The 13,361-nt window shown below is 35.8% G+C and overlaps 1 protein-coding gene across 6 annotated transcripts in view; it reads right to left on the bottom strand.

The window, feature by feature from the left end:
• RANBP17 (RAN binding protein 17) overlaps positions 1–13,361 on the bottom strand; it is a 162,007-nt gene that overhangs the window by 147,944 nt on the left and 702 nt on the right. For 2 of the 6 annotated variants that reach the window (XM_072873453.1, XM_072873458.1), the window contains exons 2-7: positions 9,893–10,039; positions 8,828–8,918; positions 7,448–7,614; positions 4,009–4,074; positions 3,370–3,474; positions 457–622 (exon numbers count right to left, since the gene is read on the bottom strand). In XM_072873453.1, the coding sequence (XP_072729554.1) occupies positions 457–622; positions 3,370–3,474; positions 4,009–4,074; positions 7,448–7,614; positions 8,828–8,918; positions 9,893–10,039 (742 nt within the window). Of the gene's footprint in view, positions 1–456; positions 623–3,369; positions 3,475–4,008; positions 4,075–7,447; positions 7,615–8,827; positions 8,919–9,892; positions 10,040–10,266; positions 10,316–11,972; positions 12,124–13,361 lie in introns of those variants that run through there. The other 4 variants (XM_072873456.1, XM_072873457.1, XM_072873454.1 and 1 more) reach the window with 4 other exon arrangements.

The following is a 13,361-nucleotide window of genomic DNA, read 5'->3' as shown; positions in this document are numbered from 1 at the left end:
CCAGGAAGTCAAACCTCTAGAGTCCAAGAACCAAGATGCAACCCTTCTGCCGCCTTCATTAACAAGCTCACATATTAGAGCAAACAAACACACTAAAAACAAATTTCACAAAGTTTTCTTATCAGGAAAAAGACAAGAGAAAACAGACATGCTACAAATGCTGTTCCTCAAGGTGTTCATATACCAAGGATGAGAATAGTATTCAGTGTTTAAGCAGAATAATTTGATTTACTGTGAATATCTACATTATAGACTACATTTATTATTTCTGTCTGTAAAAATAACAATAGGAAAAATGTGAGAGAAATAGCAGAAGAGGTTTACCAATAACTCACCAGCAAAAAACTCTACTCCACATTAAAAATTATTTTATATTTGCAAGTATTGTGACAAAAGAAGTTAAACAATCCACTGGGTATGCACTTCAGACTACTAACAGTTATGATCCTTTCTTACTTGTTCTCCAGTTTGTTGGAATCTGCACAGTGCATAGGTCATCTGCAGATTCATCAGCTGAATTTCCAATGAAATCAAAATTAAGACAGTTTAGTACAAGCTTCAAAAGTTGCATTGCTAGACTTTGTTGCTGTTGGTCCTGAAGGGTTAAAGGTTTTGCCAAGAGCTGAGGAGAAAAGAAATCTTGTTAGGTCACCGGCACAGAACATGCTTTAAAAACAATACTGAAAAGGAAAATGTTTGGATATAAAACTGCAAAGTTCAGAGCAAGAGAACACATACTAAGAGAAAAATAAATCCTTCTGCAGTAAAAGGTATAGTCTTTCCCTAAAGGCAAGGGGAAAATCATTATTACCGCCTCAGAGACACCTTCCATGTCAAGCTAAAGCTCCCAGAATTATAAATAATTTTTAAAAGCCTGGTGAAATAATCCTTTTGCATAAAATACTTTAGGTAAAACTCAGCATGTCACTGACACTGTCTGTTAAAACAGTGCTAACATTCACTGCAAAAATTAAACTGTAAGGTTTCATGTTCTTCTCTTTCAGTTACTCCAGACCAGCGTGGAGTAGATGTCATATACATCGTATGAGTAAAAAAAAATCTCAACAATTGGTTATTTTTCAGTTTGATCTCCAGCCTGCTAAACAGTATGAGTTTCACAGTATGCATACTCAAAGACTGTTCCTTTGGCAAGCCTACAAAAACCTGGCATTAAAAAACAATGAAATGAACAGTCTGTAATCTGAATGTAGCTATTTACAACACCTGTATAAATACAGCTGTCTGTCTCTACTGCTTTATAACCCCTGTAGTGTCAGAATAAGAAGGTACTTTGTAAGCAAAACAAGCTGTTGGGATTTGGAAGTCTATACTCAACATACGGTGTGTAAGAACATATTTTTATTGATCCCCTTCTGTAATTATAATAATTTAAATAACATTTTATCTTAAAGAAATTACTACCTCAAGATTACACACACAATATAAAGGCACTGAAACAAACGTCAAATTCCTTAATCACTGATGCAGTTCATGAACATTAAAAAGAAAACTGACATAATTTTGTCTAGAAAAACAATAAATGCAAATGCAACAAATTTACCTAGTTCATCTGCTCCTTATTTAGATTCAAAGTCACATCTCTCAGATTTATTAACAAAAAGTTTTTAAATTCAGATGATAGGAATTAAAATCAACTGTGTGTTATTAGATGCCTCATTAACTTGATAATAACTGTTGCACCACATTAGAATTGACACTAAATTATGAATTCAGCTTTGAAATCAACATTGAATTTCTGTATGTCTTGTATAAACATAACTTGTTTTGCCACTAATCCTTTCTGTAACTTTTAAACTCTTGGAATTATTTTAGTGATTCCACATCTGTTAGTTGAACGTATTTTTCAGTGTATTATAGACACTGAAATATTTCTAAAACCAGCTTCCTACACTAACGTTGGCATTATAAAGATACCAATTATAATTTTCTTATATTTCTGTCTGGAAATCTGTGTGATGTCAGTGAGAACCTTTCAATATATGAGAGACTAAAGAAGTACGTGTAGTCCAGCTGAACTTGAAGAAAGCTAGGAAGTGGCTGCCGGAGGATAGAGGTTCTCACAAATACATTTACTGTTTTGATGTGTAATGGGGTTTACTATATCTAAGAAGATTCTTACAAAAATATCCAATTCTTCTTTGAAATTATATATGATTTCTCCATTAATATGCAATTCCAACACTGATTTAAAACATCCTGTGTACATTAGCAGAGCATTCCCTCTTTAGAGGCAAGGGCTTACACATTATTTAATTGCTCTATATATTAAAAAAAAAATATACTGCCTGTCACCTGAGCACTGGTAGCTGACCACACGTGCTCTTTAAACTTATTCATAATGTGAGGTAAAACATGCTAGTTAGACTAAAAACATACTGTGAAAGAAATTTAAGCTAACACAGTTTATCTCATTTTTTACAGCAGTACCTCCATCACATACCTCAACCTTGAGAGTTATACCTTTAGCCAAAAAGTAATCGTTACCATTATCTACTGACACTCTGTGATGGCATCCGTGTTTAAATTCTTAGGTTAAACACCTGTGTCCAAATTTCAACACCTAATTCATTTGGTTTTCAGAAAAACTGAATAAACCAGCACTCCCCAATAAGTCAAAGAATAGAAATCAGGCAACATTTTAAAATAAGCTGCTCTCAAAAACAAAGAGTTGCTTGAGCTTAAGAGAAGTAGAATGGTACCTCATGGTGCCACTTCTACTGCTATGGAAAGCCTTGATTAGCACAAAATAGAAAGTGCAAATTCCAGCTTTGATCTCAGTCCAACTTACCTGGTCCTGAGAGACCTAGCTTACAGCATGCTGTTCTTCACGACCTCCTGCCAAGGCTCTTGAGAGGCTGCAGCCTGAATTACCCCAAAATGTTACAGAGAGGATAAGGGAACTAGTGAAGGAGAAAAACACCTTGGCCAGATTTGACTGCGCTGCCATACCACAAGATAGAGAATTTGCCTTTCTTCTTGGTCGCTCCTAGTTTAACAAATAATTCTTTTAGCAAATACTGAGATGGTAGGCCCAGCAAAACTGAGATACAATTAAATTAAGAAAAACATCAAAAAAGAAGACAAGCTCAGAATTTAGACAGTTCATCCTTTATGGCAAGATATAAAGAGAGAGAGATGGCACAGAGAGAAAGACTGAGAGCGAGCAAGAGAGACATGGAGGGAGGAAGATTGGAATTTTTGTCTTTGAATGTTTTTTGGTCACTTGAGCTTAACTGGGTGTCATGTAATCCATTTAAGTACAGAATTAATAAACTCAGAAGATATTAAGGGCTCCAACTGGGACACTTACGATGTTAACAATTTATGTTCAATTATAAAGAGCCTCACCTCCTTCAAAAGAGAGCACGCAAGCATCAGTATGTCCTTTAGAGAGGTGTCACGGAATGAGGTAGCTATTTTACGATGTTTTGCTGAAGGTCTTGAATAATCAACCTAAGAAAAGTTAGGACATAATAAACAATGTTCCCTTCTTTGCTAAAACTAGATGATAGGTATATGTGGCAGATTAATTATCTGACACTAGAAATGAAAATTATGGTCCAGCACTAGATATAGATCTTGACAGCTTCCCGAAATGCCTCCTTTTTTGCCTTCAAGGTTGTCTCTCTTTCTAGATGGAAAGGTCTGAGGCACTTCCTCACGTTAAGATGTAGGCAAAACAAAATCATTAGCAGAAATACAACTGAAAAAGCTGATCGTTCACTTTGCTTTACTAGTCCTAGTGACTGTGATGAGAGAAACTTTACCCCATATCAGATACAGTATATGTATCTGGTACAGGTAGAGTCCCTGCACTAAGAATTTCTTGTCTCTATATATTTTGGCAGAGGGAGGAAGGTGTGTTAATCCCTTCATGTCTAAGAAATGTTTCTCCAACCACTTTTACGACAGGCAGAAACATTCAACACACTGCTTTATCAGCAATACTTTCATCCCTTGCAGAAGGAAAAAACCAAACATGCTTACTAGATTCATTTCCTGAGTCAGTTCTGAGAGAATCATTACTCCTATTATATAATGGTCCACAGTGCCCTAGAGAAAAAAACAGATAGGATTGCTCAAACATCACAGCTTGTATTTAGTATTTTCCAACATCTCTAGAATCAAGAGGAATTTTTAGGCTGAGATATCCCAAGCTGTTTAGAAGGCTTTCATGGCAAATTCTATCAACATTAATAGAACTAGACCTTCAAACTCCCTAATTAGCTCTGGAAAAAACCCTCATAATAAATTTTAAGAATTGTATGATAAAAAAACCCACCTGAAAACAGACTCTAAGTAACCGCAATCTAGAAATTCACTACTACACATTTCTGAAATGTCTGTTCACCATTCTAGAACTGGTAAGGCAAGCTCCACGAAATTCAAACCATTAAAAATAATTAAGCCATGCATGGATGAAAAAGATCACAGGGCACTCTCAGGAAAAAAAAAAGTTTTGAAATGCTGCCTATCAAAAATCTAATTCTCTTCCCTCCACAGTAGTATACAATGCGTTGGTATGAATTGAACGATATATTCTATCTCTGAGAACTTGTGTCTAAAAAGTAAGGCAGTAGGTGTCAAATATTTGCATCTGAGGGTGCGATCTGATCATCAGTATCTAAGTTCCTTGGAATGTTTTGAAATTCAGATACAATGCATAATTTTGCATTTCATTAATAAAATTGACCTGTCTTCACTGACCTGCTACAAAACATTTATAGAAAAATTAGATCTGCTTTGTTAAAAACAATTAAAATTAACTGCAATTAGGCCTTGCCATGGAGTCAGAGGGAAGATCTCCATGTCTACTTTCACAGCTGCAGTTTGCAGCCTCAGCTCCCCTGGTGTCCAAAAAGCAATGTCATCCTTGTCAAAATTTTCCTGATATTTGTCACAACCGTACTCGTTTTCACAAGTCTGAAGACCACCCAAAGTTCAACTAATGAAGAATCTGGCTACTTACCAAGGGGCCTAACTTTTCACTGTAATCTAGTTTGTACTATCACTTGCACCAAAGCAAATTAAAAGTGAAAATTTCAGATAACTCTCAGGCAAAATTTATATTGTTGCCCTATCTGCATTCAGTAAGATTAAACATCTTATACTGTAATTTGAACACAACTTTTTCTTACATTTCAAATTCTTAAAATAGCCTATATGAAAGTTCCTTAGATCACACAAACCTGCAAGAATGGAAAATGCAGGTGTGAAAAGCTATGTGGTGAATTATGAAGGAGTTGGGAACAGAACTGCAGACCTAGCTGCTAATCCCTTTTTCTATATTAAATCACACTCAAATTCACACCGGATGAACTTCAACCTGGAATGCTAATGCATATGTATTTGAAACTACCATACACTAATTATTAACATATATTAGTATTGTTTAGGGATTTTTTTTCAATTTTTATCTAAAATTTAATTCACTAGTAGATCTATGGTTTAATTTTCTTTTCTACAGGAATTCTTAATTTAACTAAAGAAATCTCCTAAGAAGCTAAATTTTGTATTTAAATCTCTATTTTTAATGAGCTACACACTGAAGAGTCACACTGCAATCATTTTAATAATAAATACAAAATCCAATTACAGTACATTCATAAAAATAACTGCAAAATGGTGGAGAAGCATACTTGAGTTTGTTTTTAATAAACAGAATATTGCAACTTATCTTTTATTAGACATTCCCAATGTAACTCAAAAAGTACATTAACTTGAACAGTATTATAAACAAAGACTGAAAAACAAATGAGAAGCTCATTGGCAAGAAACAAACTGTTAGCTTCCTATTTTCTTGTTGAGTTGCCAGGATCACCAACACATACACACATAATGGATCATTTTGGAAGTAAATCTCCAAATAGCTTAAATTTTCTGATTATTTTTTCTCAAAATAAGCACTAGGCTTTACGTTCACACAGACACTCAGAAAGATTAATCTGTATTAACTCTTTAAGCAGATTAGCCATCTCCCAGAAAACTTTTTAAGAACCTTTTTATACATGTTAAATGTATGAAATAACCAAGTCTGGCTAATAACCCATGACATCCAATCACTTTCTCCAAACTTACTTCACAGAAGATGCTGTATATCCTGTATCTTTAGCCACTGTGTCTGACAGTACTTACTCTAGATTTGACATGTAAATTTCCATAGTGAACAGTCCATAGTGAATGACTGCCCTCCAACATTAGGAGAAATTATTTCCAATTTTCAAATACTATGTACCAAGATCACCTCTCTATCCTGTAACGCATCTTCTTTGTAACAGTGACCAATGCAGTGGGGGAACACGAAATTATGTGGACGGAAATGTAAAACAAGAACATTCCTGCCTCATCCAATTACTGGAGAGGGAAGATGAATGATCTTTCCTCCCAAACTTCCCCATATCCCTACCCAGAATGCATGATTTTTGTGATATGTTAGATTTAAATACATATGCAAAAATAGGTGAAGTTATAAAAACACTCTAAATTTATTATCTATCTCCCTATATTGTACACCATAATCCTAGGAGAGACAGAACGTCTTTTTTTTTTTTCTTTCACTCCTCTTTACATGTATGGAAAGAAAACATACATATATGCAGGTATCTAAGTACGCATACACACAAATATGAATCATCAATTTCTCATAAAGTGAAAAAGGAATGGGGCAAACAAGGACCACAACCACATAACAAATATATCCAGTGTCTTGCAATTTTGTGTATCACAGTTCTAGCTTTACATAAACTTTCCTCAGTAACTTCGGAAGTAGGGGTATCTAGTGATTTCTGCTAAAAATTAAAATGCAGGTGAAGCCCCACTGCTTATACAGAAAAGCAACAATATAAGACCCTAACAGTGAACACTCCAACAGTTTATAAAGGTATGTTTTTGATCAACCCTCCATGACAGGCACTTGAAAAAATACTTTTGAACTAGTTCTAGAACAGTTTGGCACAATTTTAGCAGTCATTATTATAAGATCACAATCAGACTCGTGCTGTAAAACATCTGACAGTCTTACTCTTCAGACGGTGCAGTACCAGTGTTCCTAACCAGGTAACTGGAGCTAACACTATCAGAAATTTATCTCCACATCAGCTGAAAAAAATTAAGGCATTAAATAGAACGGCATGACAGCAGGGGCTGATGTTTTACAACCATGCTATGAAAAACTGCTTTGGAAAAAGAAAACCAACAAAAAACCATGACAGCACTATGAATACTGTGAAGCATCAAAACCCACAAACTCGCACAAGTATCAAACCCGCCTTGATTCTTCATTGTAGGGCAACCTTGTGTTTTAAACAATGCTTTTCACACTTTTTCCACCCAAGTGTATAACAACTAAGTGACATAACATGCCAATGACTAAAAATGAAGAGGTCCCAACAGAAAAAAATGGCAGAAGTGAACAATTGTCTCCTACCTGCAAAAACTTTTTTACATCAGCAATAATGTCTCTGAAGATGAGCTGATCTTTTAGTACCTCAAACCATCCTAGTTTTGTAATTTTAGCAATGACTTGAACAAGAGCTTGGATGACAAAAGGAGCCAGTTTGGGTTGAGATGCTACATAGTTCAGAATGTAATTTCCTGTAAAGAAGCATTTTAAAATCAGCAACACAAGTCTTCTGTAAAGAAAATTAATTAAATGATTCTAAGAGACACTTCAGGCATGGATTTTTTTAAAAAACTATATTCTTATGGTTAGTACGATAACTGTAAGTTATGTTAAATCATTAAATACAGCTAAACATTTAGTAACACAAAGCACATTACATACACGATCATTATCCCAGGACACATACGACAACAGTTTGTGAATTCAGAGAAGACTGGCAGGTAAAACAGAGTAATCTTTCATTACAGTCCTGTATACTGGGCACTGATTATTTCACTATGTAACAGCAACTCTCACAGCCAACTCAAGATACACAAAAGTTTTTTCAGACAAGAATCCCTACTGAATGTTCTCAATTCAATCTAGAACATCCCTTTGGGTAATGCACATTGCAGCTGCAGAAATTCCTCTCTAAATAGAATGAAGTTAACCTGTTCCAAAAGCTGTTGAAATGTATAAAATTAAAGTTGATTAAAGTTAATTTTTACCTAAAAGAACATTGAAATCTTTTATCAGAAGAAGCAGATTCGCAGCCATGCATTTCAGAGTACTGCTATCCACAGAACTGATATAACAGTGCAGATTTTCCAAAAATCCAAATCAAATCATACTCTCCTTGTGCAAAGCCTTTCACTATTAAAGACCTAACACATACTTGCTTACTCTTTTAGGATATAGCAAAGACTTTAACATAGATCCTAAAAAAGAAGGAAAATTTTGTAGGATCTTAATCCTGCAAGTAAGAACCTGCCCTGGCATGACTTTTACAAATGTTAAGAGCTGATCATGAGCAACATTACATGTGACTGGCGGGTGTAATAGCAGTATCTGCAACCTGTACCCTTTACAAACGTGAACTGAATCTCTTTAGTGTCTTGTGGGCTAAATACAAAGCCTGTCTTGAAAAATGAGTATTTTTTTAAAATATGAAGTAATCTGAGCTAACATTTATTTATTTTAATTTTGAAACTAGGAAATGTTATTTGTGAGCTAATTGCAGAGAAATGATGAAAGAGCTCACAATCACCTTTATGTTCACTCTCTCACAATTACTACCTATGAACAGGCTTGGTAAATGGAGAGAACTAGAGAAAAAACAGACTATCCACTGAATGGTTACTGTGCTAACATGAAGTTTTAGAATCCAACTAATATAATGAAATTTTAACCGTAAACGTTACTTACGAATGTCAATCCTTTGTTCAATAGGTAGTGGAGATGCCCTGCTTACAAGCTTAGACAGGCACGTTGCTGCTAGAAGCTGAGCATAGGACGTCTACAAAAATGCATCGAAAGATATTATTCAAAAACAGGCTAATTAAAGGCAGGGACAATAAGTCAAAACCTGACAAATAATCAATAAACTAGATTGGTTATCATGTTTTGGTTATGTTTGTTAAATGTATCAAAAATTTATAAAATATGTATTTTAGTAATATCTTTCTTTCATTATAAATAAATATAAATTACAAAACACTAATAAAATACTGGAGACCTAAAAATATCATCCCTTTTGATGGAAACCATTAATCTAAAAGTAATTTCACTATTCAGTGGAGTTCTTTAGTTTTGAAACCTGTTTTTAAATCACTTGATAATTTAGAACCATGGGATGATTACCATGGGTCTAGCCCTGGATTAAAGATATTTTCAAATGTGTTTCATCTTTTTCTTTCTCTCTCTTTTTGAATTATTTGAAAAACACAGCAAGAATTATACTGGACTTAGCTTGGACTATCAAATCAGAATCAACTCCCCTATCACTTTTATCTATAGTTAACCATGAAAATAAACACCAAAAATGAAACTGAGTAATGACTGAGAACGGTTTAAACTAACAGACAACAGATAAGCAGTTTAAGGATTTTTTTTAATATAATTTTTTTTTCATTATAGCTAACAGCTAGAAACAAGAACAAGGTGATGTTCAAACACCAGGTTATACCACACTGTGTCCTGACACTGCTCTACAGATGACTCAACCCCTGATTACAACCCTTCCGAAAGTACTGAAAGCTAAGACGCTTTCCCTTTTTGTCCCTGACATCTCTAATGCAAGGTAGTGTCACTTCTACAAAGACCACCTCCAAAAGAAAAAAATTCTAGAATCATTTATGAAACAGAATATGTACAAAAAAAGGAAAAACATTTTGCCTTTACTGACATCGTAATGGTCCATGACTGAGAAACTTATGTGAGCTTCCACGAGCATGATTACATTTATGGATAACACATCTTTCAGATACTTACCGTTCCTTGTTCTAATAGAAGTTGGCATTGGCTAAGACATTCTGGGCTATCAATAATCTCCAAGAGTACCTTCTCAGCTTGCATTCGCTGTGCTAGATCAGTTCCTTCATATAGGTGGTTACATAGTACTTCCAGTTCTGCCAGACTCTGTTAGGAAAGAACACAATTGAAACTTCCATGAAGACTCTTCAACCACCTAAGATTTCTTTAAGCGTTTATAAACCTAGATACTATACCAGTAACATGAACTGTTACCTATGCTAAGCTTTCCAGATGATTCACATTTAAATTACCAAAAAATAAAGAGGCTTTCTGTGACAAGAAGCCAAAAATAACTCTGAAAATTAAGTTGCATTTCCTATTCTCTCACCTACCAAAGTATTTTTTAATATGGTTCAATCCATCTGTTTTTCTGAGTCTTCAGATGGGAAGTCTATAGCGTTTTCAAAGAGAGATGAAAAGATGGAGAACAATGAACGGTTTGAGCTATGCTACTTGGAAAACTTCCAGCAAATTTCATTTTAAAAGCTGTAATTACTAATCAAATTACTACACCTGGAAAAAATTAGCATTTGTCTATATCTGTTGATGCAAATATCAATGAAAGATGGGACAATTCAGAAGCTGTAGTAGCAACAGAAGAGCTAAAATTCCTCCCCGCTTAGAAGCTGAAAAAGTTATCTTTGGTAAAGGTGGTGGTGGTGGGAATATCTCTCTCCTTTGTGAGGGATATGATTTATATCTACTAGTCCTTGTCTCACAGGAGAGATGAACCCTTTGAGCACGTTTTGGAATCATTACACCAACAGAAGTTTTAGCATCCATCAGGTTCCCAAAGCCTATGGAGCTCTCATCAAGAACCAGCCACGTCATTAGACCAGAACGTCATTAGAAGGTACCCAGTAAATATTTCATTACTTGAGTGTGGCCTAGAAAGAAGAGTAAAAGAGAGCACACAATATTTGCCTGGTCTCATGTAAAAGTTTGAGTCAAAATCCTGTTCACCAGCCCTTCCAAAAAGATATTTTGTACTTGAAATAAAATATTTGGTTCAACACAATCTAGCATCACTTATACTGTAGCTCAAATGCCTTTTAAAATGCAAGACAGTAACAGTGTCTTTGGCAACCAAAGTACATTTGGTTTTGTCAATCAAAGCATGTCATTTCCTAGAGACACGCTTCTTATCAGGGAAAAAAAAAAAAAAAAGTATTTTCCCCATTTTTGTTGTTGTTGTGCATATGGACTCCCTGGCTTTGATCAGCTTTTTCTGAATTTCAGTAATAATGACATTTCAAGAGTCCCTGATTTTAAGTCAAAAAGTAGCCATGTACTTGTTCCTTTGGAGAAATTTTAAGAAATAGCACATTTGCTTCTGGAATGAACACATCAAATACGTCAAAGCTCAACAGAGACATTCTTTGTTTTTGTTTCCCCTCTGCCCTCATGTTCAGAGACAGCAGAGGAAACATAAGGAACAGGTAATAATCCCAGTAATGCAATTTTAAATGAAGCAAGATCCATGCCAATTAAAGTGAAAATTAAGACTCATAAAATGCAACGTATACATTAGGGAAAATATAACACAACACAAAAACCATATAATTGGGGTAAAACATGGGAATAAGGACATCTAGCAAAGATAGTCTTCAGACATAAACTACAATGCATCTTTCCATAATGGAACAATTCCAGTACAATCTGAGAAGCATGAACCAAATTATCATGTCATAACCAGCAAAAATTAAAGACCCTCCTTTATTTGATCTGAAATTTGACTTTCAAGTCTGGACAAACTTGGCAACAAGTTTGAGAAAGTCCAGAATAAAACTCGGATATCAGCCCAATTCACCAAGGTCTAAATGATCTGTATACTAACTGGCATTAAATTAGCCAACCTCTGAAAGGCAATGAGGGAAACCCACCATAAATTTTTAAAGCAAGTCTGAACAAAAACTAGATAATGATCTTCAAAGAAAAGTTGGTTTATCGGATACTGAGACTGATGACCTTCAGCACTTTGAAATGCTTTATCTGAACATGTGTGGTCTCAGGAGAACATTATGACAAAGTTTCTTACTGGTAGGCTTGAAGTATGAGGCCAGAAATTATTCAGAACGCTCAGACTGCAGAAGAACTTGTTAGATGTTCTCTGGGTTGTATTTTATGTGTAGTGCTGAGGAAACGTGCTGATTTTCCTTGATTCAGACAGTGAAACCGAAAAATACAACCTGAAATCAGCAAATACAACTATCTTGTGTATGATGGCAACTCAGCTGAGCAACAGAGATATTATTCAACTGTATTAAGTAAAAAATACTTGGAGAAACAAATGAGAAGTCAAAAACTAGCTCTCTATATTAGATACATATTTTCTTCAAGAAAACAGAAGACTGTCACAATCCCTTTTTCATTGTGAGACAAAACATGTGAAAATGATGCCTTCAAATACCTCCTTTACTCAAATCCTTATCAACAGCTGAAAGGTGATTCCTAAGAAAACAACAATAGCGTCAATAAAGAGGATCTAGCAGTTAGATGCTGTCTACTTTAAGTGAGTCAGTAGAAACAGACCTGTATAAGAAGTGGCATTTTCGATGACAAAGTGTAACTTTTTCCAAGAAACAAATTCACATCCTAATGAAAATACTTCTGGTCCCACCTCTCCAGCTCTCAGAAGTCCCTGGCAGCTCTCCTACTAGCCTGTGATAGAGCCAAGGGCCAGAAATGCTGGGGGCTTGGCTCCGCAGCAACCCACCAGGCAGGCAGCCAAGGACCCAAGCAAACTGGCAAGAAACCAGGTAGGTTCCTGATTAAAGTTTTGCTGACACTGACAAATTCATACAGACATTTTGATTTTAATCAGCATTTTCTGCCCGAAAACATTCTATTAAGAAATTCCACCAGCTCTATGCAAGAACAACAGGATGGGCACAACTGATGAAATGCACAGTTTAAAAAAAGGGAAAAAAAAAAGAAGAAAAGCCATTTGGGTATGAGGTGATAACAAAAGATATTTTAGTGATCCTTTTATGTAGCATGCCTGGTGCCCAAGTATTTAAATAAATGCCTAAAAGTGGCCTCTCTAACACTGTCAAAGCCTGCTGCCACCAGTCCAGTGAAACCCCAAGGGACTCCGGATGAACGCTTAACACCTCAGCAAGCGTCTTCTGGGGCCCTTTTCCCCTCCGTCCCTCCCCTTCCTCCGTTGTTCGAGACACAGTTTCAGCGGCTGATTGATGTTCATCTCAGACAAGTCCTGGAGAGGGGCTGCCTCTGGTTTTCCGGGAAGAAGCGGAGTAGGGAACCCACCAATGCCTTCAGGAAGAAGTGGCAACAGGAGAGCAGGTGCGGCTAGCTCACACAGGCGTGGACTAGCCGTAAACCGAGAGAAGGTCCCAAGCGAACGTACGCTAATGCGATGGGAAGCATGAAAAACCACCCACCGCAGGCCAGCCGCCTGTCACCA

This window comes from Ciconia boyciana, chromosome 9 (assembly GCF_034638445.1).
Source record: "Ciconia boyciana chromosome 9, ASM3463844v1, whole genome shotgun sequence".
Lineage (NCBI taxonomy): Eukaryota > Metazoa > Chordata > Aves > Ciconiiformes > Ciconiidae > Ciconia > Ciconia boyciana.
This window is presented reverse-complemented; position numbering and strand designations above follow the sequence as displayed.